Consider the following 22,884-nt stretch of genomic DNA (forward strand, 5'->3'; position numbering starts at 1 on the left):
ACCATAAGAATTTTCAATAATTAAAATTGATTGTTAATATTTATAATAAAAAATTAAATCAATAAGAACATTAAACAAGACAGATTCAAAACAAGTTCAGTCATTATATGTTATTGTGGCTTCATTGACCTCTCTAACAGAAGTTTAGCCAAGAAACATTGTAAGAACAATATTTGAAAAATAAAATAAAAAGAGATGGGGAGAGAGATAGATGAGAAAAGAAAGACTTATCTTTTTATTGATATTGGAATTGAATCTCGCATAGTCTCCTTACAAAAGTTGAAAATATAAAGAAAGAATAGAATTATATAAAACTAATTCTCTAAACCTAATTTACAACTCTTCTGATCCCTCCTTTTTTTAAGCTCTGGTCTGGTATTTTATTTATAAAGATCAGATTAGGGTTTCTAAGATTTCAGAGACCTTCCATAAATAAAATAACTTTAGAACCCTACTTCAATACGAAGTATATGTAGCCACTAATCTTCTATACAGATCTTTATGCATTCTCCACTGACACCATCGCATCGCCTAAGTTAACCAAGGTGTCGCGGTCTATGTGGGCTCAATGGAACTAGATTTTGGCTTGTGACTTTGGTTCGAATCGTAGATCATAGTGGATACTTCAGATTTTGTTGATTCTTTTTCAGAACTTTGTGACTTTTCTTGTTACACGAAAATAAATGTAATTAGGTCCAAAATATTCTATTTATTTGAAATTAATAATAATTATGGGCTAACAATGAATTATATCTAACTAGGAATTTTAGTGTATAATTTACTCGTAAAGTTTATATAATTAGGACTCTAGAAGCTACTAAATTACAAATCACTTTCATAGGTCACATGATTGCATTTAGCGAATGCAACAAGCCCTTATATCCCTAGTAGACGAGTTTGACTTGTGAAGGTTAGCAGTAAATATACCTATAAAATTCAAATACTTTATAAAATTATCAAAATCAAAATCAAAGTATGTAAGACTAACATAACGACATTTCACAAATCAGTCAAAGGTCTTTTACGTTTGAGCAAAATTATAAGTTTTCATTCCTTAGTTTAGAAAATTCAAAAAAAAAATAATAATTTGAGTAGTTATGCAATTTTTTTTATTTTAAAAGTAATATCTTTTTCAAGGATAAGATTTCACTTCCTAATTGTTAAAAATGACCGATTCTACTTAAGTTTTAACTCGAAACTAAGCATCCTGTCTGGGATTGTGAGAAGTGTGGATATTCACTTTAATACATCTAACAAATTTTATCAATGATATTCAACTTATTCATATTTTTTCCATTGATGACTTTCACACTATTGAAACTACTTTATTTGATTTTATTGGAATCTTTTCATTTTTGTACTTTTCAGTTCAAGTATTTTTACTTTGATTTAGTTTTTTCACATTTTTCTACTTTTTATTTTTTACTTTTTTCACACATCACCATTTTTCTGGTATTTTATTTCTCCAAAAAGTCGGTAGCACTTTTCAAGGTACTTAGGTGCTATTTGTTAAACTGAAAAAAATAAGTGCTGAATAGCATTAAGCACTGAAACTTATAAGCGCTGAATTTAAGTGCTGAAAAAGTTGTTTGTTTAGATACTGAATCATGTTTGTTACACATTGCTAAAACTGGTAAATTGTCTTTGTTATCCTTATAATCATATTATACATTGTTTGCATGTTTCAAATGCTTATTTATTATCAAACACAATAAAATATATTATTTCTTATAAAATTAAAATACAATTTATTTTTAAATAATAAATAATACTCAAATCTTCAATTTATAAATAATAATTTCTATTTATAAAAGCCCACAAATTTCAAATTAAAAATAATAATGTCATACAAGTCACCAAAATTTGAAATAAACTTTAAAAGAACTTAATTTTAGATGAATAATTTTCGATGGAAATGAAGGATGTATAATTATAAAAGCACCCTATGAATTAATAAGGGCAACCCATACTATAGCCATTTTTTGTTTTGTTTTATATGGGTTAAAGTTTTTGGAATGAGCAAATTTTTAGTGAGGATGGTTTATTTGGTCTAGAGATCATCCTCACCAAAAATCAGTCTATTTTGAAACTTCTAACTCGTCAAAAATAGTTTTCAAAAAAAAAAAAAAGGGACAATTTACGGTTCTTGAACTTGTTTTGATAGGATTAGAAGTTTCAAGATGTGCTGATTTTTTGTGAGGATGATCTCCTCATTGTAGAGATCATCCTCACCAAAAATCAACTCATCCAAAACTTTTAACCTATATAAGACAAAATAATTTAGCTATGGTGTGGGTTTATTAATTTGTGGAGTGTTTATATACTTATCCATGGGATATAAGAGGTAATATCCATTTAAGAATAAGGGCATACTTGTCCATGCTCAAAAAAATAAAGGACATACTTGTCCGTGTTGAAAAAAGCGAAGTGCCTACCGCTTCAGCACTTTTTTTCAGCATCAAAATAGTGCTGAATTTTTTTCACTTATTTTCAGCGATAAGCGCTGAAAATATAGAGTAAACAAATGCGCTATTTTGACAAAAGTGCTGAATTTAATTTTTTTCAGCAATAAGCGCTGAAAAATAGCGCAAACAAACACCACCTTAGGTGCTGTTTGTTAAACTGAAAAAAATAAGTGCTGAATAGCATTAAGCGCTGAAACTTATAAGCGCTGAATTTAAGTGCTAAAAAAGTTGTTTGTTTAGATACTGAATCATGTTTGTTACACATTGCTGAAACTGATAAATTGTCTTTGTTACCCTTACAATCATATTATACATTGTTTGCATGTTTTAAATGCTTATTTATTATCAAACACAATAAAATATATTATTTCTTATAAAATTAAAATACAATTTATTTTTAAATAATAAATAATACTCAAATCTTCAATTTATAAATAATAATTTATATTTATAAAAGCCCACAAATTTCAAATTAAAAATAATAATGTCATACAAGTCACAAAATTTGAAATCAACTTTAAAAAGAACTTAATTTTTTATGAATAATTTTCGATGGAAATGAAGGATGTGTAATTATAAAAGCACCCTATGAATTAATAAGGGCAACCCACACTATAGCCATTTTTTGTTTTGTTTTATATGGATTAAAATTTTTGGAATGACCAAATTTTTAGTGAGGATAATTTATATGGTCTAGAGATCATCCTCACCAAAAATCAGTTTATTTTGAAACTTCTAACTCGTTAAAAATAGTTTTCAAAAAAAAAAATTGGACAATTTACGATTCTTGAACTTGTTTTGATAGGGTTAAAAGTTTCAAGATGTGCTGATTTTTTGTGAGAATGATCTCCTCATTGTAGAGATCATCCTCACCAAAAATCAACTCATTCCAAAATTTTTAACCCATATAAGACAAAATAATTTAGCTATGGTGTGGGTTTATTAATTTGTGGGGTGTCTATATACTTATCCATGGGATATAAGAGGTAATATCCTTTTAAGAATAAGGGCATAGTTGTCCATGCTCAAAAAAACAAAGGGCATACTTGTCCGTGTTGAAAAAGCGAAGTGCTTACCGCTTCAGCACTTTTTTTCAGCATCAAAATAGTGCTGAATTTTTTTCACTTATTTTCAGCAATAAGCACGAGTAAACAAACGCGCTATTTTAACAAAAGTGCTGAATTTAATTTTTTTCAGCAATAAGCACTGAAAAATAGCGCAAACAAACACCACCTTAGTCTAATCCTATGATTGTTGTCCAAGTCATACTGACCCCAGTTCTATTTTTCTTCTAACCAGCCAACCAAAGAACAAGAAAGTCGTAGTTTACTAGACTAGGTTTTCTATAACACTCTAAACAGAGAAGATGGTCAACTCTTATTCCATGAAATCTTATTTTTCTAGTAACTCAATTAGAAGTGTCATGAATTTTTTAAATTAATCTTTTTATGATTCTCTTAATGAGGAATAGTAAAAAAGAACTTATGATAAAAAATTAACGTATGAGTTTGAGATTTGAAATTCATATGTAAATATTACATACAAAGAGTATGAAAAAAATATTTAAAAAGTGTTGTATTTTTTTTATTTTTCATTTTAATATTTTTTTAATTCTTATTTTTTTGAAAACTTGAAAATAAATTAACAATGCAATTGTAAGCTAACCTAATACACTCAAAACTAAATTAAATATTATCCTCAATATGCAATTAGTAAGGAAATAGAGATACATGTTAGATCACACCTGAAATGAATTAGGCATTAATATGTAAAGTTTTGTTACAATTAATCTAAAAAGATTGAAAGTTATAACAATGATAATTTTTTAAACAATTTTACATAAATGAAATCTTACGTAAGAATTGAAAAATAACCTAACTAAAAAATTAAAAATATCATAATCTGAATTTGAACTCTCAACGGCCCGTGCACTTGCATGTGTCTTCTTATCCTAAATATAGGTCAACATCTATTTCTATTGCTCAGATCCTAGTAGTGTTGACTAGTTTGCAGATCGTATAAGTATTGGTTGATTGGTTTAATTGAGAGCCGACTTGGGGAAGAAGAGAATGAGAGAGAGATAAAGGTTTGAGGGTTTGAGGATTTTTAAGTAGAATTTTTTCAAAAAAATAATTTTTCTCCTTTAGAAAATCTTAAGAAAATAAAATTTTCAAGAAAACTTTTTAAGACAAATTCTTGAAATTTTCAACCTTTGTACCCTTTTTGGTGAGTTCAAATTGAGGGAAGAGAAACTAAGGTCTTACGTGGAAGCCTATAATTACAAGAAAATAAAAAAAATTGTAACTACATTAGTCATCCTAAAAAAAATAAAAACTCATGGTTGCCTCCTAAAAGTGCGAAGTTTAACGTCTTCAGCTGGATTTATTAAAAGGTCTGATTTCTAGGCAGTTTCCTAACATCTAATTTGACGGACATGAATATCAACTTCTTGCGCCAAATGGTAGTCAGGCCAATTTGAATCATCATAAGGATATGAAAATGATTTTGTAAAATGATCAACATTCCTCGTTTGTCCTCAATTATTAGTATCATCACCTTTTTGAAATAATTCTCAATTATCGTAATCCCTAAGAAAGTGAAAGTTGTAAGATAGGCATGATCTTTACAATCTTGTGAAATGATAGACTAGATAGGATAAAAAGTTAGATTGGGAGTGGCTAACATTGGTATGATTAACAAATCAGAGTCGTTCCTTGATTCTTTTTAGACAACATTCTTCTCTGATGGTGGATCAGTTTCCTTAGTCACATTTATACGATCATCTTGCACATTGAGAATTTGAAACACGAGTTGGCTCTTGAGGGCTATCTCATGTGAAAGGTGATCATTCTCTCATTCTTCTAAAGGCATAATTAGCAGACCAAGTTTGATTTCAATCGATAAAAGATTATCATTCATTGATAGACAATCATTGAATTCCTTAAAAGAATAGAATTGGTCTCTAAGGGTATTTTGAAGAATGGTGAATTTTCAGGAAGTTTTTCTTCTTCTAAAGATAGTGTTAGGTAACACAACTGAGTTTCTAGGTTGACTAAGGCTGGACCAATGTCTTGCTTCTGTTGATGGAGTTGTTGCTGTTGAATTGACAACTCAGTCATCAATGACTCTAATAATAAAGATGGAGGAAATAACAAATAAGAGAGATGGAATGTTGAATCTGTTTCTACAATTCTATATTTGAAGAATTGTTAAGAATCATAGGATTGTTGGAGAATTATGGTTGGATTCATCATTGAGGTGTCGTGTATATATAAATTCTCATGATTACCAAAATGACTACCCTGAGTGACCTCGTTCTGTCCAGGTATGGTATCTAAGGAAAATTAATTATATATGTGGGATGGTTAGTTGAACGAATTAGGTATGCATCCACTAAGATTTTGAGAATTACATATTTTGACCTGCATAGTACGTAGTATAGGCATACTCGGACAATACTCGAGAGAATGACCATAATTATCATATAAGACGCATGAGATCCTTAATTCTCTTCGAAACTCCATGAAAATGTAAATATGTTTGAGGTTCTATATCTATTTTAATATACATTATAGACTTGCACAAAAAATAGGGAGGAATTCACACAGTGCTTTATGGGTTCCTCTAGACTAGACAACTCTTAACTGTTTCAAAGGGATAATCTAAGTCTCCAACCTAGTTATCTGAAATCAAAGTCGACTAGTTTAATCCTAGATGAGAGGTGGCGCACAATATTTGAGTAAGAGCACTCTTAAATCACCTCTTCATCTAGAATAAACGTAGTCTATCCATTTAATACAACTGTAATATTACTATAGTGGGGCAGGATCTTACTTAGGCACAGACCCTAATCAAGAAATGTAATTGGTGCAACTCAAACTAGTTTTGCCTATTAAGCTCGATAGGACCTAATGTCAAGTCTAACCAGATTTTAATTTCCTAATAGGTCAAGAATTCGGTGATGAAATTCGATTCTTATCTTATAGTGCCATCCTCGTAAAGATGGCTTTTTAACTAAGTACAAATCTGGAGTGTGCAGATAATTCACCCAAAAGTAATATAGAAACCTACTAACAAGAGTTACGTAAGGGTTTCAAATCTTACCTCCCTTACTTGATGGGGGATGAACTAGTTTAGTCGACTCGGACCACCGACACCAATCTCGGTGTACGAACCCGAGAGGTCGATACAGTTTTGTCCCACTGTCGTCTTTACCTAAGTCTATTATACTTTGAGCCTTTTCGTATTAATAAAATAAAGTTTTAAACTCTATAATTTGAAAAAATTAAAAACTTATTACAAGTTTAATCTAAATAGAAAAAAAAGAAAAATTATTTTTTTTTGTCAAAGAACTAGATTTGGATGGTTGAATAAATTTCCCAGCCACGTTACCCCTCGTCAAATCCTTCGACTGAAAATAAAAGACAAATCAAAGTAAAAAATTCAGAAAAATATATTAGTTCATTAAATTCTTGGAATATACAGGAAGTTACTGTCAAAATATGAGGTGTGAATCTCGAGGTTTGATCGTACCGCTCAAGTTGACCAAGGCACCGCGATAAAATTCTGACAAAAATCAATACAATTTTAGGGTTTTGTTCGTGTTTTATTCAGAAATTCAATGGCATTTTTTTGAATTTTTCTAGAAAATAAAACTTCGATTCGTAAAAATTCTAATCGGAATTTTGTTAAAAAGGTATTGGAATAAACCGTTGTCCCCAACAACGATGCCAATTTGTTCGTCAAGTATTATATCAATAGAAAATAATAGAACAAAAATTAAATAACCTTAGCATGGAAGGATCGATCCACAGAGATAATGTTATCCAAGTATCTTTCTAACTCAAACCAATTAAGGATTTTGGCTAACCAATTAAAAAATAATTTAGAAGTGTCTATCAATTAATCTAATAGAAAGGGAGGAATAAAACTATAAGAGAAAAGTTTAGATCAGTCAAATCTACCCTAGCAAATATAATAAATAAACGTATTCGAATATTTTTTATCTCAATCTACTCAGACAAAGTTAATGCCTGTAGATCGGAAAGTAAATCTTGTTTAGCACATATAATAATTAAAAAGTATGATTCCCTTTTTAAATAAAAAAATATTAAAATCAAAATCCAACTATTAGAAATAGTCAAGATTTAACTTGACCTTATCTAAGATTAAACCATAAGAACTCTCAATAATTAAAATTGATTATTAATATTTATAATAAAAAATTAAATCAATAAGAACATTAAACAAGATAGATTCAAAACAAGTTCATTAATTATATGTTATTGTGACTTCATTAACATTTCTCACAGAAGTTAACCAAGAAACATTACAAGAACAATAATTAAAAAATAAAATAAAAAGAGATGGAGAGAGATAGATGAGAAAAGTAAGACTTATCTTTTTATTGATCTTGGAATTGAATCTCGCATAGGCTCCTTAGAAAAGTCGAAAGTAGAAAGAAAGAACAAAAATATAAAAAACTAATTCTCTAAACATAATTTACAGTTTTTTTATTTTTTATTTTTTATTTTTTTATTTTTTTATTTTTATTTTTATTTTTTATTTTTTCAGTTTTTCCGATCCCCCCTTATTTAAGCTCTAGTTTGGTCTCTTATTTATAGAGATCAAATTAGGGTTTCTAGCGTTTCGGAAACCTTCCATAAACAAAATAACATAAAAACCCCACTTCAATACAAAGTATATGTAGCCACCAATCTTCTATGCAAATCTCGAGGCATTCTCCACCGACACCATCTCGTCGCCCAAGTTGACCAAGGCACTATGGTTCATGTGGGCCCAATGGATCTAGATTTTGGCCTATGACTTTGGTTTGGATCCTAGATCATAGTGGATGATTCGGATTCTACTGATTCTTTTTCAGAACTTTGCGACTTTTTCTATTACACAAAAATAATTGTAATTAGGTCCAAAATATACCATTTATTTGAAATCAATAATAATTATGGGCTAACAATGAATTATATCTAATTAGAGGGTTTAGTGTATAATTTACTCATAAAATCTATATAATTATGGCTTTAGAAATCACTTTCTAGACCCTAATCAATAAGGAATCAAATGATATTAAGATTTGGTTAAAACCTCTTGATTTTGCATATTCCATAACTTCTTTTATTACTTTCAATTCAATGGAGATTATATCACCATCTTCACAACTAGCCCAACCAGCAAATTGTATATTATCCATATGGTTTCTCCCCACAAAACCCAAACCACCTCCCTCACCTAAGAGTGATCCATCTGTATTAACCTTCAAGATACCATCTTCGGGCATTTCCAAAATATGTTTTTCACTTGCTTCACTTGCTTTCCAGAATGATAACGTATTGGGATTAATCTCCAACTCCACTCCATGAAACGCGTTTTCCATATCAATCACAATCAACTAAATGATGGAATTATTCATATGATCTAACACTTCAAGTAGTCTTCTATTACGTTCCTTCCAAATGTGGTAAACATGAGCACAGAAGGCTTAGCATAACATATCAAATACCACTATATTTGGAAATCGAACACTCTTGATAACTAATACTTCATCCAAAACCGAACCAAATCCCAGTTTGCTAATCCCAAATCTCCCAAGAATATTTTGCCAATCCAATTGCTGTTTTCACATTGAAAAAAGATATGATCATTTGTTTCCAACACCGTGTGACAAAGACAATACCGAGATACTAGTTGAAGTCTCCTTTTTCTTAAGTTTCAACTATAGGTAGCTTTCTCTGACTTGCTAACCATGTTATGAAAGAATACCGTGGTTCTCTTCTCTTATGCTAAATCACCTTCCTCCAATCTACTTTTCCTCTTTTCTCAGGGAAAACACTGTAAGCACTTTTAGATGAGAATTTAGGTATAGACTGTGCTTAACTCTTGCATTCTTTCTTTATGCGGCATTATTAATCTCCACATTCTATTCTGAACAAATTAACTAATTGTTGCTTCAAAATTATTATAAAAAGGTTATAATTATTAAAATAGAATAATATAGCAATTACCAGAGAAGTAAGATTGAAAAAATGTTGAATGGTCCAGAAATTACTTATTCAACCTGACCAAAATCAAATAATTTGGGCTAGGTTGAATTCTTTTTAACTACAAAAAATTTGTTCGGATATAATTTTATTTAATGGATTTGGACTCGGGTCCAGATAAAAGAAATCGAGATCTAATCAATATGGATAATGAAGAGGACAATGTGATAAGTTGGAAATGATAAGGGCTATATCTCAAATATTTATCAAAGCGTTTTGATGGGGGTGGGGGTATGTCTAAATCACTTGGCAATCATAGAACCAAATTAATCATAGAATTTGTATTTTATAGAGACATTTACTTAGACATGATATGAGAAGTATATTTGTCACGTGGCATGAACCCAAAATGATGCGAGTACCGTCATCCCTAGGTTGAGACCGTTGAATAATTTCCGATTTTTCTAAGTTGTGAATCATGAGGTTTGAAGATGAAAATGGAAATGTTGACATCCACTAGGGATAGTGCTAATTGAACCACGTATTTACCTTTTTGTCGACCATTAGGGATGATGGTAACACTATTAGAGTGAGCCAGCTCTCATCCACTAAAGGGATGACGGTAACACTGTTAGAGTGAGCCACTCATCAGCCACCTCTTATCCTTTTTGGCTCTCCTCTATTTTGTTCCTAAAATAGGGCATCAACTTGAATAAATCTTTTACCTCAAATTAACATATCTTAGCTGGAGAGTGAAGAACATGGCTTCTGATCATGAAGAGGAGATGACAAGAATCAAGAAAGAGAAGAAGCTTGGAGGGCTCAGAACAATGCCATATATCTTTGGTAAGCTCTCTCTCTCTCTTCCTAAGTTTTGTTTGTGATGCAGTATAAAGAGTAATGCTGGGGTGACATTATGATTAACTGGGATTCTCACATTAATTAATGATGTGGAGGTGCGCACATAACCGTAGATGGTTTTTTACTTGTTTCTCAAGAAAACACATCTATGACTATCAAATCAATGTAGTGAAAATCACAGTGAAAAACAAAGTCCCCCTCACCCCAGGATTTTCCAATAATTTATTAAGTATGGATGAAGTAAGATTTTTTTATATAATTATTATTATTACAAAGATTTATGATTGTTTGCAATATTTTAAGAATAAAACAATAAATTGTACCAAAAAAAATTGTAAAAGAGGTTGGACTAGGGTCAGACCATAGTCCGATTTGTATTTTTTTTAGATTTTAAAAATAATTAACTTGAAAAACAATCACATGATGGCGTTAGCATGAAAAGGGAAGAGTTGAGGGGGGGTATCGTTTTGTGGTTGGAGAGAAGGCGCCCATCATCTGACGCCTCAAACCAGTGAGATTGACAGCGGATTTGAATGCCAGTCTCATGGAAGAGAAGATGAGTAACGATCCAGTACGGTGTTCTGTTCCTGTAGATAGAAATGGTGTCTATGTGACACATTCTGATTGGATAATAAACACATTGGGCTGTTTGCATGGCTTGGTTAGGAGTCCGAGGTGTACATGGTATTAGACCTGAGTCGGTGAAGATACCTGACCTGATAAAAGGGGCAGTTTCATGCCAGGTTATACCCCTACATCAGTGAGAATTGACATGCGTTTGTTGCGTGTCACTCTCACGAAGGGAATATACAGAACCGACAAAGGGGCAGTTTCACCAACCCAAAAATGGTTTCGTATACCAGGCTGTACAGTGTAGAAGTAACTGTTGAACCATCCGTATGGCGCTCGTCTTATAAGTGTAGCGCCATACTACTGATTCCAACAGTTACTTCAGCCTCTCACCTTCCCAATATGGAAAAAATCTTATAGAGGACTGCAATCTTCTTCTTTATTGGATTGGAATGGATCAAACTTTGAGTTTGATCCTATCCCGTTTCTCTACTCCAATGAATTGTGTGGCCGTCCATTTCCAAGTTTCTTTTTCTGAGTCACGTGGTACACAGTTTTATCATTTCTAGCCATTTGGATTCTTTTCTGTCACACGCTTTCTAAAAAGGCCTGTGGGTTAGCTTTGGTTAAGTCCATGTTGAAAAATTCGCACCTGCTATGGCTGAAAATCACTTACTTTTCTACAACTAAACCATTATTAGATATTTATCTCAAAGAGATACCATAACCATTTATGAAATGTTGAGCATAGCCAATCCGATCACCCTAGCCGTCTGATTCAACCTTGGATATGAGGTCTTTCAAGTTTTTTTTGCTCTTATGTGGGAGTTACAAAGCCTATTTTTCAAAACTGAAAACTCGACTCGACTAGGTTGTACAAGGAGCCGACTCAATTCAATGATTTTCATAAATCCAAACAATTCAAAGAAAAATATGGGGAGAATGACTTTGAAAGATTCTTTATTGAGAATATATACTAAATAGTCACCTACTAAAGAATATGGACCATTTAAGTCTCACTTAGTAAAATATTACGAAAAATATTTGAAATACCCCTTTAACAATTTTACAAATTGTTTGATCCAAAAACATACAAAGTCAAATAAAACATTTGACCAATTTATTTAGTTATTAATATTTTTATATAAAAAAAGTCTATTTTATTTATTAAAATCTATTCATAAATTTAATATAATTTTATTTTAATCATTTGGGTTGACTTGCTAATTTTTGAGTTGAATCAATTCGATGAAAATTTAAGCCGTGTTTTAAAATTATGTTTATATTTTAATAAATCAAATATACATAGACCAAATCAGTTTGATGATGATTATACTCATCTCCATCATTGTTTTAGTCACCATCATCATTTGTGTGATTTAAAGATTACTAATTTTGGGAAGAGAAAACAATATTTTTTTTTTGTCCATTGATCTATAAGAGAGGACCATGGTTAAGGGGCATTTCTTTAAGGAAAATGTTGGAATGACACAAACGGAGGCACAAAGGTGACAAAAATGATGTGGTGGCGCGCATATAACCATAGATGCTTTTTAATCATATCTCATGGAAAAGCATCTACGGTAATGTGTACGACCCCACGAGTTTTTGTCACCCTTGTGTCTCCCATTGGGTCACCCCAACACGACTCTTTCTTTAATTATAAAACATAGGAGTAGTTCAAATATTCTTTAAACTTCAAAAATCATTGAAAGGATAATTGTAGTATTTTTGCTTCAAAAATAATTTTTAGATTAATATTTGATAAATTAGGTACAAAAGAGTCCATATTTATTTTTTTATAAGGGACTTTTTGGTATGTATTTAAAAAAAAAAAAGGTCTTTGTAGTTGTTTTCCCAAAAATATTTATAAGTTAAGTTGGAGTGACCTCAATTCACACTTTGCTGACGTGGAGGTGCACACAAACCAAAGATGCTTTTTTACTCATATCTCAATGAAATGCATTTATGGTTCCGTACATACCTCCACCTTAGCAAAGTGTGAATTGAGGTAAATTTTAAGATTACTCCAGCAACTTTATCGTATTTATATAAGTATTTTGAAGTTTAGAATAAGAATAATGCTAAAGTGACCTCAAGATTAGACCTCACATCACCACACCCTGATCCGAAAGGGTATGTGAATCATAGATGCTTTTCCTCAAGATACAAGTGAAAAAGCATGTAGGGTTCCTATCCACTTTCACGTTAAGATATGCGATGTGAGGTCCGAGCTTGAGGTCACTCCAGCACGACTCTTAGAATTATTCTAACCAAAAGAACGTAAAATATAAGAAATGATTCGGTCAAGTTAGCTAAGGAATTATTTCTTGTACAGAATCAGCTCGAAATTCACTTGAAGAGATGGATTAGAAGTTCTAACTGTTGTCTCCCTTAGAGTTCAAGTTGACTTGTATGAGTCATCTCAAATGAATCAAACGCTTTACAAGTTATATAACTTTTTATTATTATTAAGTATAATTATTATTGGAAGAGTTACCAAGTCATGCAAAGAAATAATCTTATTTACTATTACCGATCAAAATAAAAATAAAAATCGTACTTACTAGAAAGGAACTTATTTCAAAGTATTTATGAAGTCATTAAAAATGTGATTTTGGCAAGTAAGTGTTTTTTAACAGTCAAAACCTATGGGTAAATATTTTAAATGCCTCTGTTATTAATTTGATGAAATATCAAATTTACTCGTTTCTTACATATCTTATAGTAGTTTCAAAACCAATTTTTATCAAATGGATCAAATCAGAGTTTTCAGATGCTAAGGTGTGAGGCCAGGCATTGAGATCTCTAACGCCTCGAAGCGTAAGTTTCTTAAGCATGAAATTTTTACATAAATAAAATAAAATATATAAATAATTTACATAAAATTAGGAAATGACACCACGGGAGTAGAAAATCAATCTACTTGTTGGCTTTGTGAATCAGTTTGGAGGACTTTTGGAATATATATGCATGTGTCAATGACACTATAGCATTAGAAAATTTAATCAAAGTTATATAAAATACATCAAAATAAAAGAAAAGCAATGCTTAAAAGCAGAAATTTCTGATTTATACTTATACAACAAAAACTTATGCCTGAGCAAAAAAAATGTATGCCTCAGTCATGCTTCGAATGAGGTGTACGCCTTTTTTATGCTTCATAACGCCTCATCAACACCTCGAGTGTATGAATGCTTCAACCTAGCTAGCACCTCAATGCATTTTTGGTGCGCCTCATACTAAGGCACGCCTATGAAAACATTGGATGAAATCAAATAGATCAGGTCAATGGATTGATCCAAATGGATCAGATCAAGTTGATCGGATAAATGGGTCGGGTCATGTCAAGTCAGTGAAGTCAGGTTAACATGTTCCCACCCAAACGATTTAGTTTGGTACTTAAGGTCAAGTCAAAGTTTGTTCACTTACCTCAGTCAAATAGGCTTGACCTTGACCAATCTTTTGAGCTAGAAATAGGTTGCAACCTGGGCGGGTTGGAGGGTAGATCAGTCTCAGCTCAAGTGGCAGATCCCTCAGCCTGAGCTCAACTCAGCCTGAGGATCAAGCCTGAGCTTATTGATCCAAGTTTAGCCCGAGCTTGAGCTTCTAAACTTGGGTTGAGTTAGAGTTGGCTCGAGCTAGTTAGTTTTGGGTTGAACATGCCTAATTTTGTTTTGATCTTCTAAATTGGGTTGAACTCGAGTTAGCTCGGGCTAGGTAGTTTTTGTTAGATTGAGAGGGTTAGGCTTGTCGAACAAGCCTGATTTTGATTTACAACAAAGAATTTTTATATCTTAAATAAAATATATATATCATTGATGTACAAAGCAATGAATCTGACGAAAAGTAATGTTGAAAAATAGATTTTTTTTCCCTAATAGCAAACATATGTAACAAGAAATAATAAAAAATGTATGGTTAATATAAATATATTTATATATTATTATATAGCCTTAGGTTTGGGTTGAACAGGGTTGCTTGGGCCCTCAACCTGAGCTCAACCTGATTTAAGGTGGAGTTGAGTTATTCTAACTCAGATGCAGCTCATGTTCAACATAACTTAGCACAGGTTAACCCGCCCAACTAGCAGCTCTAGGTAGAACAAGGTCCAGTCATCTTGACTGACTCCAATCAAGTCAACTGAGCTGCCCAAGACTTCAGTCAATGAGAGATTTTTCGCTTACAGCAAAGTAAATCCGGGATTTCACAAGATCCCGAATGACCAATTATATGAAACCTAACGAGGGTAGTTTTGTAATTTGTGATGCCCTCATTACATGTCGGTTCATGAGATTGGTCGATCCAGAATCTTGGGAAATCCCGAATTTACTTTTCACTGGGCAATTTTTTTTCAGTCAACTGAAGTTGTCTCAGTCTGTTGGAGGGGAATTTAGAGTACTTTAATTTAAAAGAAAAAAAGAAAAAACTCTAAATATTTTCCTTTATCAAATCAACAAAATGTAAACTTGGTGAATACTTTGGATGTGTAATATCCCATAATTTGGATAAAACTCGTGCATGAATTGGTAAATTGCTATTTATTAGTTCATATTGCAAGGTGGATTCTAATACATGTTTAATTTACTCACAAAATCTTATTTAATATAGAGAATAAACATTTAAATTATTAAAATTAAAATGTTTTCTATATCAAAAAACAAACTCATAAAATCATGGGTGAGCTTGAGTCTACTTTCTGAAAAATGATGGATGATTCACAGTGACTTCTTGTTCGTTTGCTTATAGAGGGAGTTTTTTTTTTCCCCTAAGCAAGTAAAGAATTAAATTAGTTTAAAAAAAATCAATTAAAATGGCTCAGGGCATACCCCTTGAAAATAAACATAGGGTCTTGCTAACGTGTGCCCTTAATTAGGGCACACTTTAAAGTGTGATTAGTACACATTGGGAATAAGCATCTAGGGCTATTTTGTTAAGTAAAGAATTTGTTTGAGGGCATTGTCGGTACAAAATACAGTTTCTGAGGTTTATTTATTGCTCTTTAACGTGTGCCCTCCATAAAAAGTATAAAATAAAAAATAAAATATAAAAAAGAAAAAGAAAATTGGTTACTGGGGCAACCAAAATAAATATAGGATCTTGTTAACGTGTGCCTTTAATTAGGGCACACTTTAAAATGCAATCAATACACTTTGGGAATAAGCATCTGGGGGCATTTTGGTAAGTAAAGACTTTATTTGAAGGCATTTTTGATACAAAATGCAGTTTCCAAGGTGTATTTATTGCACTTTAACTTGTGCCCTTAGGGACAAGTTAACAAGACCCATAATATAAAAATAAAATAAAAAAGAAAAAGAAAATTGGTTATTGGGTTCATTAATTTCTTTATATTTAGTGATAATTGATGTTTTGGTGATCAAAATTGAGAAGAGTTGGATGTGTTTGGTCTGCAGCAAATGAAATATGTGATAGATTTGCAACAACAGGTTTCCACGCCAACATGATCACATACCTAACACAACAGCTGAACATGCCATTAGTTAAGGCCTCCAACACACTCACCAACTTCACTGGAACAGCTACTTTGACTCCTCTCATTGGTGCTTTGGCTGCAGACTCTTTTGCTGGTCGATACTGGACCATCATTGTGGGCTCCATTCTTTATGATCTGGTAATTAAATTAATCACTATCTCGATCTCAATCACTCGTTTAATTTCTTCAACTCAACTAATCTAAGAACACAAATAAAAAAGATTATTCAAGAAATAAACCTCAACACATGAATTTATGTGAAAATCCTAAATAAAAAAAAAATAAAAATGCACGTAATCCTAAATCAAGAAATCAACCCGCGAAAATAGCCATTATTTATTTATTTATTTATATGGGTCCAATCTTTTCTGTGTGAGATATGTTCTCTTTGATGACATTTCTTTACTTTTTCATCTTTTGCAACTTCTATTGAAGTGTTACGAGATAATTTTGTTATGGAATGGTCAATTGCTATTGTAAATGGTTTGTTTTAGCATTATTTAGGGTGTGATAAATGATTTCTATAATTGGGTGCAATAAGTAATAGTTGGGATGGCAATAGGAGTTCTATGACCTGAATGATGCATTTTAATATGTCAACCAATGAAATATATATGGGTGCAAACTCAAGAAGTTCTTTGATTAGGTTTTCTTATTTAGAATTTTCAAAAACCTCTCTTTCTATCATGTACTCTCTGCTTACTCATCCATCTCTCTAACGTTAAATTCATATTTCCTCCCTCACTTTGAATCTATTGAACTTTTTCTATTCTCTCCTTTTTTTGTTGTTCATCAGCAGCAATGAGTAATGTTGTAAATTGGTTGGGTTGTCGACAAATAACAAACTTGTATGTTTAATCAAAGCTTTTAATTTTATATTGCATTTTCATTCACGTTTACAATTTTTCACTCTGTGCATTATATATAATGGCATAGCAATTTTTTCTGGTGCACTTAATAGCACAAATTTGTTTCGATATTTAAGGAGAGCTTACATTACCACTTCAACTCTTTATCAGATACAAATTGATAAAATCATATAACACACCAAATAAAATTATATACACACCAAAAAAATTAAAAAAGGATTTGAAATGTAAAGAAAAAAATATGAGGAAGAAGGAGAAATTGCAAGTTGCAACAGATATCTAGCAATAGTCAACCTTAGATTTCTTTCTCAACCACTTTCTCACTTTTATAACCACCCCCTTTTAGCCGAAGTGTGAAAAAACGAAACAACAAACAGACAAAAAATCACACACAAGGATTTATTTGATTCGACAGTGTGCCTATGTTCATGATTCACTATTTTCTCATAAATTTTAGTGTTATAGATCTTTATTTATAAAGTCGGGAGTTGCTATCGCGCTTATCTCCTAAAGAAAGAAAAAATCTTTAAGAAAATATTACATGATTACCCTTTTTGTGAACCTAAAAAAATTGGATTAGGAGCACTGCCCCCTGCAACTTTGCATAGTGCTAACATAATACAAGACATTTCATATGCAACACTAAGGAGTTTTTGTCACCTTGATCAGACATTCATCATGAAGAGATTGTCCTGAGCTAAAAGAAAAAATGGTTTGTAATTAATAAAAATGATATAATGAGTGAATGAGTATCTACACCCTAATCACTAGTCAGTTTCATTGCTCAGTGTCTTGGAAAAAATTAGTCTGGTAATATAAGCTATCAATGTAAAACATGTACTTTTTTGTTTTTGTTTTTGTTTTTCTAATACTATAATGTTCATCACTACAGGGATTAATTGGCATCACCATATCTGCAGTCCTTCCCTTTCTTCGTCCCCCACCGTGCAAAACTCAAGAGAATTGCAAGGAAGCTTCGGCATGGCAGCTAACTATCTTCTACAGCTCGCTACTACTCACATCTCTTGGCTCTGGTGGCATTCGACCTTGTGTCGTAACCTTTGGAGCTGATCAATTTGACATGAAGAAATCAAGACGTGGTCCCACGACTTGGAAGTTCTTCAATTGGTACTATATGACAATGGGGGTATCAACATTACTAGCCCTAACAGTGGTAGTTTATATCCAAGACAATGTGAGTTGGGGCTGGGGTTTAGGGATACCAACCATAGCCATGGCCATATCTATTATCACCTTTGTACTTGGTTCCCCTCTCTATAAGAAGCTGAAGCCGGCTGGAAGTCCGTTGATCAGATTGACTCAGGTCATAGTCGCTGCGATAAAGAAAAGGAATGCAGTTAGACCCATTGATCCAAGTCACTTATATGAAAATGCAGAGCTTGATGCTTCTATTTCTAGCAATGGGAGGCTTCTTCATACTAAGCAATTCAAGTGAGTTACACTTAATTAAGACGTAGGAGCTGACGGATAACTATATAGCATTCAAGCACACACATTCCATGCATGTTTGCAATATTTTGGGATTAATATGGACCATCACAAATAATTCAAATCATAGTTTTAAACTCATCAAATCGACTCGAAACTCGGCTGAGTCAACTCGACTCGACAGATTTCAAGGTGATTTAGTCATAAAACTCATTGGGGGTCTAGTCAAAAACTCGGGGTAAGAAACTCCACTTCCAAAACCCTTGATTTTCTCTCCAAAAAATCCACATCTACAAGCTCTTTAACCAATTCATCCTTGTCTTCAATTCATTAACTTTAACCTCTTGAAGAAAACCCTTATTTTTCTACCCAAAAGTCTATCATCTTCAAACTATTAAACACATTGATCTATCTCCAATCAGATCAGCTTCAACCTCTTGAAGAAAATCATTGATTTTTCTATCCAAAAATTCATCATCTTCAACATCAAGCTTTTCTACCTATTCAACCTCTTCAATCCATTGACTTGAATCTCTAAAGAAAATCTTTTGCTACCCGAAACTTCACTGCCTTCGATCTCTTTCCACAAAAAATATTTGGTGTTTGTGACGTATGTAGGTTGAAGGAAATGGATCTAAGTTTGAAGTGAAGGGTGAATTGAAGATGACTGGTTTTGGAGAAAAAAAAACAAGGGTACTTGGCTAGATATTGAAGATGATCATGATCTTACCATCATGATCATTACACTCATACTATCAGAACATCATCATCACCATGACTTCTATCCCTAACATGATGATCATCATAATTATTATCACGACTGTTATAGTAATCATCAAATGATCGTCATCATCATCATCATTGTGATAATGATTACTAATCTTAAAAGATAAGAGGCAAAAAATTAGTATTTATTAATCTTAAGAAGTAGAGGCAAAAATTGGAATTTTAATTGGTCAATATGAGGGGCATTGAAGGTAATTATCATATTTGGTAAATACCATTTTTCCTCCTGTTATATAATTTCTAACAGGGGAAAAATTTTAATTTTAATTTACTGTTTGTTATATTTTGATACATACTGATATTTCCCCAATTACAAGAAGAATAATACTGAAGTGACCTCAAGATTGCACCTCACATCCCTAACGTGGAAGTGTGCAGGAACCATAGATGCTTTTCATCGAGATATGAGTGAAAAAGCATATACGGTTCTTACACACTTCCCCACCAGGAATGTGTGATATGAGGTAAAATCCTGAGGTGACTCTTACAAGACATGTAACATGGGCAAAATCAGTATTTCGTTTAATATGAGGAGTATTTGCATTATTTAACATGTTTTGGTAAATATTGATTTTACCCCTATTTTTAAGAAATGAAATTAGGCCAGCATTGGTATTTTCATTTGCTAATATCAGAGGCATTTATATCATTTATTATATTTTCGTGAGAGAGATCAGATGAGGAACTGAGGAAGAAGAAAAAAAAAAAACAAAGAGGGAGAGAGAGATCGACGGTGGAGGAGAAGAAGAAAAAAAATACAGAGGAGCGAGAGATTGGAGGAGAAGAAGAAAAAATATAGGGAGGAAGAGAGAGATAGAAAGGGAAAAACAGAGAGAGAGAGAGAGAGAGAGAGAGAGAGAGAGAAGAGGTGACGGAGATTCATGACCGATTTCTAATGTGTTGAATCACGGAAGAAGTAGGCCCAAATTAATTTTTTTTTTCACTTTGACCCGCCCTCAAAATTTCTTGGCGCATCAGTAAAATTTCCCATTTTTAAAATTATAAAACGAATTTACAATATAAAATTACAATTATACCACCCCGGCACCATTTAGTTAGTTTTCTAAAATTAGAAAAAAAAAAGATTTATTTTATTTTATTTTTATTCCTTTTAGGATCTTATCTTCAAAATCACCTTATTTAATATTTCATTTGTATGATTGCTTGAACACCACAATGTTTGAAGGTTCTTCGATAGAGCTGCAATCATAACTGAAGGAGAGAAGCCAAATTCTGACCTACCAAACCTATGGAGAATCTGCACCGTCCATCGTGTCGAAGAACTAAAATCAATAATCAGAATGACTCCTATCTGGTCTGCAGCAATATTACTAGTAACTGCATCATCCCATCAACATTCTTTTGCTATCCAACAAGCTCGAACCATGGATCGTCACCTCTCTCACTCCTTCCAAATCCCACCAGCTTCAATGAACATCTTCAACCACCTCACTATGCTCATAGGTCTTATTGCCTACGAACGCTTTCTTGTCCCCATAACCCGTCGATTAACCGGTAATCCCTCAGGCATTACTTGCCTACAACGGATGGGTGTAGGCTTCATGGTCAATATTCTATCCACGATGGTTGCAGCAATTATCGAAGTTAAACGAAAATCCATTGCAGCTCATCATAATTTGCTCGATAAACCTAAAGCAATAATACCCATTAGTGTGTTTTGGTTGGTTCCTCAGTATGGGCTTCATGGGGTGGCTGAGGCATTCATGTCTGTGGGTCACTTGGAATTCCTTTATGATCAATCTCCTGAAAGCATGAGGAGTACTGCAGTTGCACTCTACTGGATTGCTATTTCCATGGGAAATTACCTAAGTACCCTCTTGGTTTCATTGGTTCACAAATACAGTGGTAAGAACAATTGGCTATCCAATAAGAACATTAATAGGGGGAAGTTGGAAAATTATTACTGGCTTGTGACTTGTTTGCAAGTGTTAAATTTAATTTATTATATATTGTGTGCTTGGTTTTATAAATATAAGTCCTTGGAAGTGATGGATTTGAAGAGCTCATCTGAGTTAGTGAACGATGTCGTCCATAATATAGGAGATGTGGAACTTGCGAAGAATGGAATCCCATGTAAGCTTGCAAATGATGTTAGTGACAACGGGAAAGAAGCAGGCGTCAAACTTTCCAGGAATGATAGAGTTTAGGGTGGTAATGTAATGGTTGCAATAATTGTAATGTTACTATTAATTGCAAGGTTGCCTGAACTTTCGTGGCTGATTCAGTAATTCTTGCAAAATACTTGTACATTTTCGTAAAGAGTCGCGCTGGGGTGACACATGATTGACTGTGATTCTCACAATTCTGACGTGCAGATGCATATAGAACCCTAGATGGTTTTTACTCATATCGCGAGGAAATACATCTATGGTTATGTGCACATCCCACGTCAGAATTGTGAGAATCGCAGTAAATTCCCTGTGTCATTCCAGCATTTTCCTTTCGTAAAACACCCACTTTACAATTACTGGCCATACACATAGAAGGTAGAACTTAGAGAATAGGAACTATGGTATAATCTTTGAACGATTTTTTGCACAGAGGAAAGTCATTCTGAGATTTCATAGAATCGTGATTAACCAATTGCATGAAGCCTCATGTGGGTTGTTTCGTAAATTGGGGATACACTCTATCACGCCCCAAAATATGGACTCGTGACCTGACCCACCTTCTTGACTCTGGGGTGAGATAAAAATCATATTTTATTTAAATTATAATTAAACCCTCAAAGTTTTATAAAATTGAGGAAAACCCAAAGTCTTTAAAAGTATCATTATTAGGGGACAAATCGACCTTTGCTTGACCACAAAGATTGCCATTGACACTATCAGTCGTCACAGAGGTCACCATTCCTTAATCCCTTATCGGTTGTTTGGCATTTGTCACTTCTATTTCACACAGAAAAGCAACTAGAGTATAGCTAGTATCCGTCCTAAAGCTCTTGAACTAGAGGAGGGGTCTAGCATATTGAAACATGAATGTAGCTATAAAGCGTGTAAACACCTCAATTTAAACGGGCTCCGCTTGGAAAAGGTAATGACGACTTCAAACCATTGTAGTATTGAGATTAACTTGGTGAAAATGTAATTTCTACAAAGTCTTTTTGAACATCTTCCTTGCAATCTCCTATATCAGAACTTTTTCACTTTTTTTTGCTATCGAAAAATTTCCATAGATCAAAAGTCATTCTAGGCTTAGTGCTTCTGCCTATTCGACAGTTGTTACCAGCTATTCACCACTCCTCCCCTCTTGCCTATTTCTCTAGCAGACTCCTTTCTAAATAGGTGAACTACTTCCTATTTAGGTCTTTTTGAGCATCTTCCATGCGGCCTCCTATATCAGAACTTTTTTAACCTTTTTTTTTTTTTGCT

The 22,884-nt window shown here is 32.8% G+C and overlaps 1 protein-coding gene across 1 annotated transcript; it reads left to right on the forward strand.

The window, feature by feature from the left end:
• Positions 1-10,020: 10,020 nt before the first annotated feature.
• Positions 10,021-21,737, forward strand: LOC147386915 (protein NRT1/ PTR FAMILY 3.1-like). The gene is made up of 4 exons (XM_086423165.1): positions 10,021-10,309; positions 16,309-16,526; positions 18,150-18,709; positions 20,679-21,737. The coding sequence occupies exons 1-4, from the start codon at positions 10,225-10,227 to the stop codon at positions 21,658-21,660; spliced, it is 1,845 nt and encodes a 614-aa protein (XP_086279291.1). The 5' UTR covers positions 10,021-10,224; the 3' UTR covers positions 21,661-21,737.
• The last annotated feature ends 1,147 nt before the right edge of the window (positions 21,738-22,884 follow it).

This window comes from Akebia trifoliata, chromosome 14, assembly GCF_017979445.1.
Source record: "Akebia trifoliata isolate Shusen 1 chromosome 14, ASM1797944v1, whole genome shotgun sequence".
Classification (NCBI taxonomy): Eukaryota; Viridiplantae; Streptophyta; class Magnoliopsida; order Ranunculales; family Lardizabalaceae; genus Akebia; species Akebia trifoliata.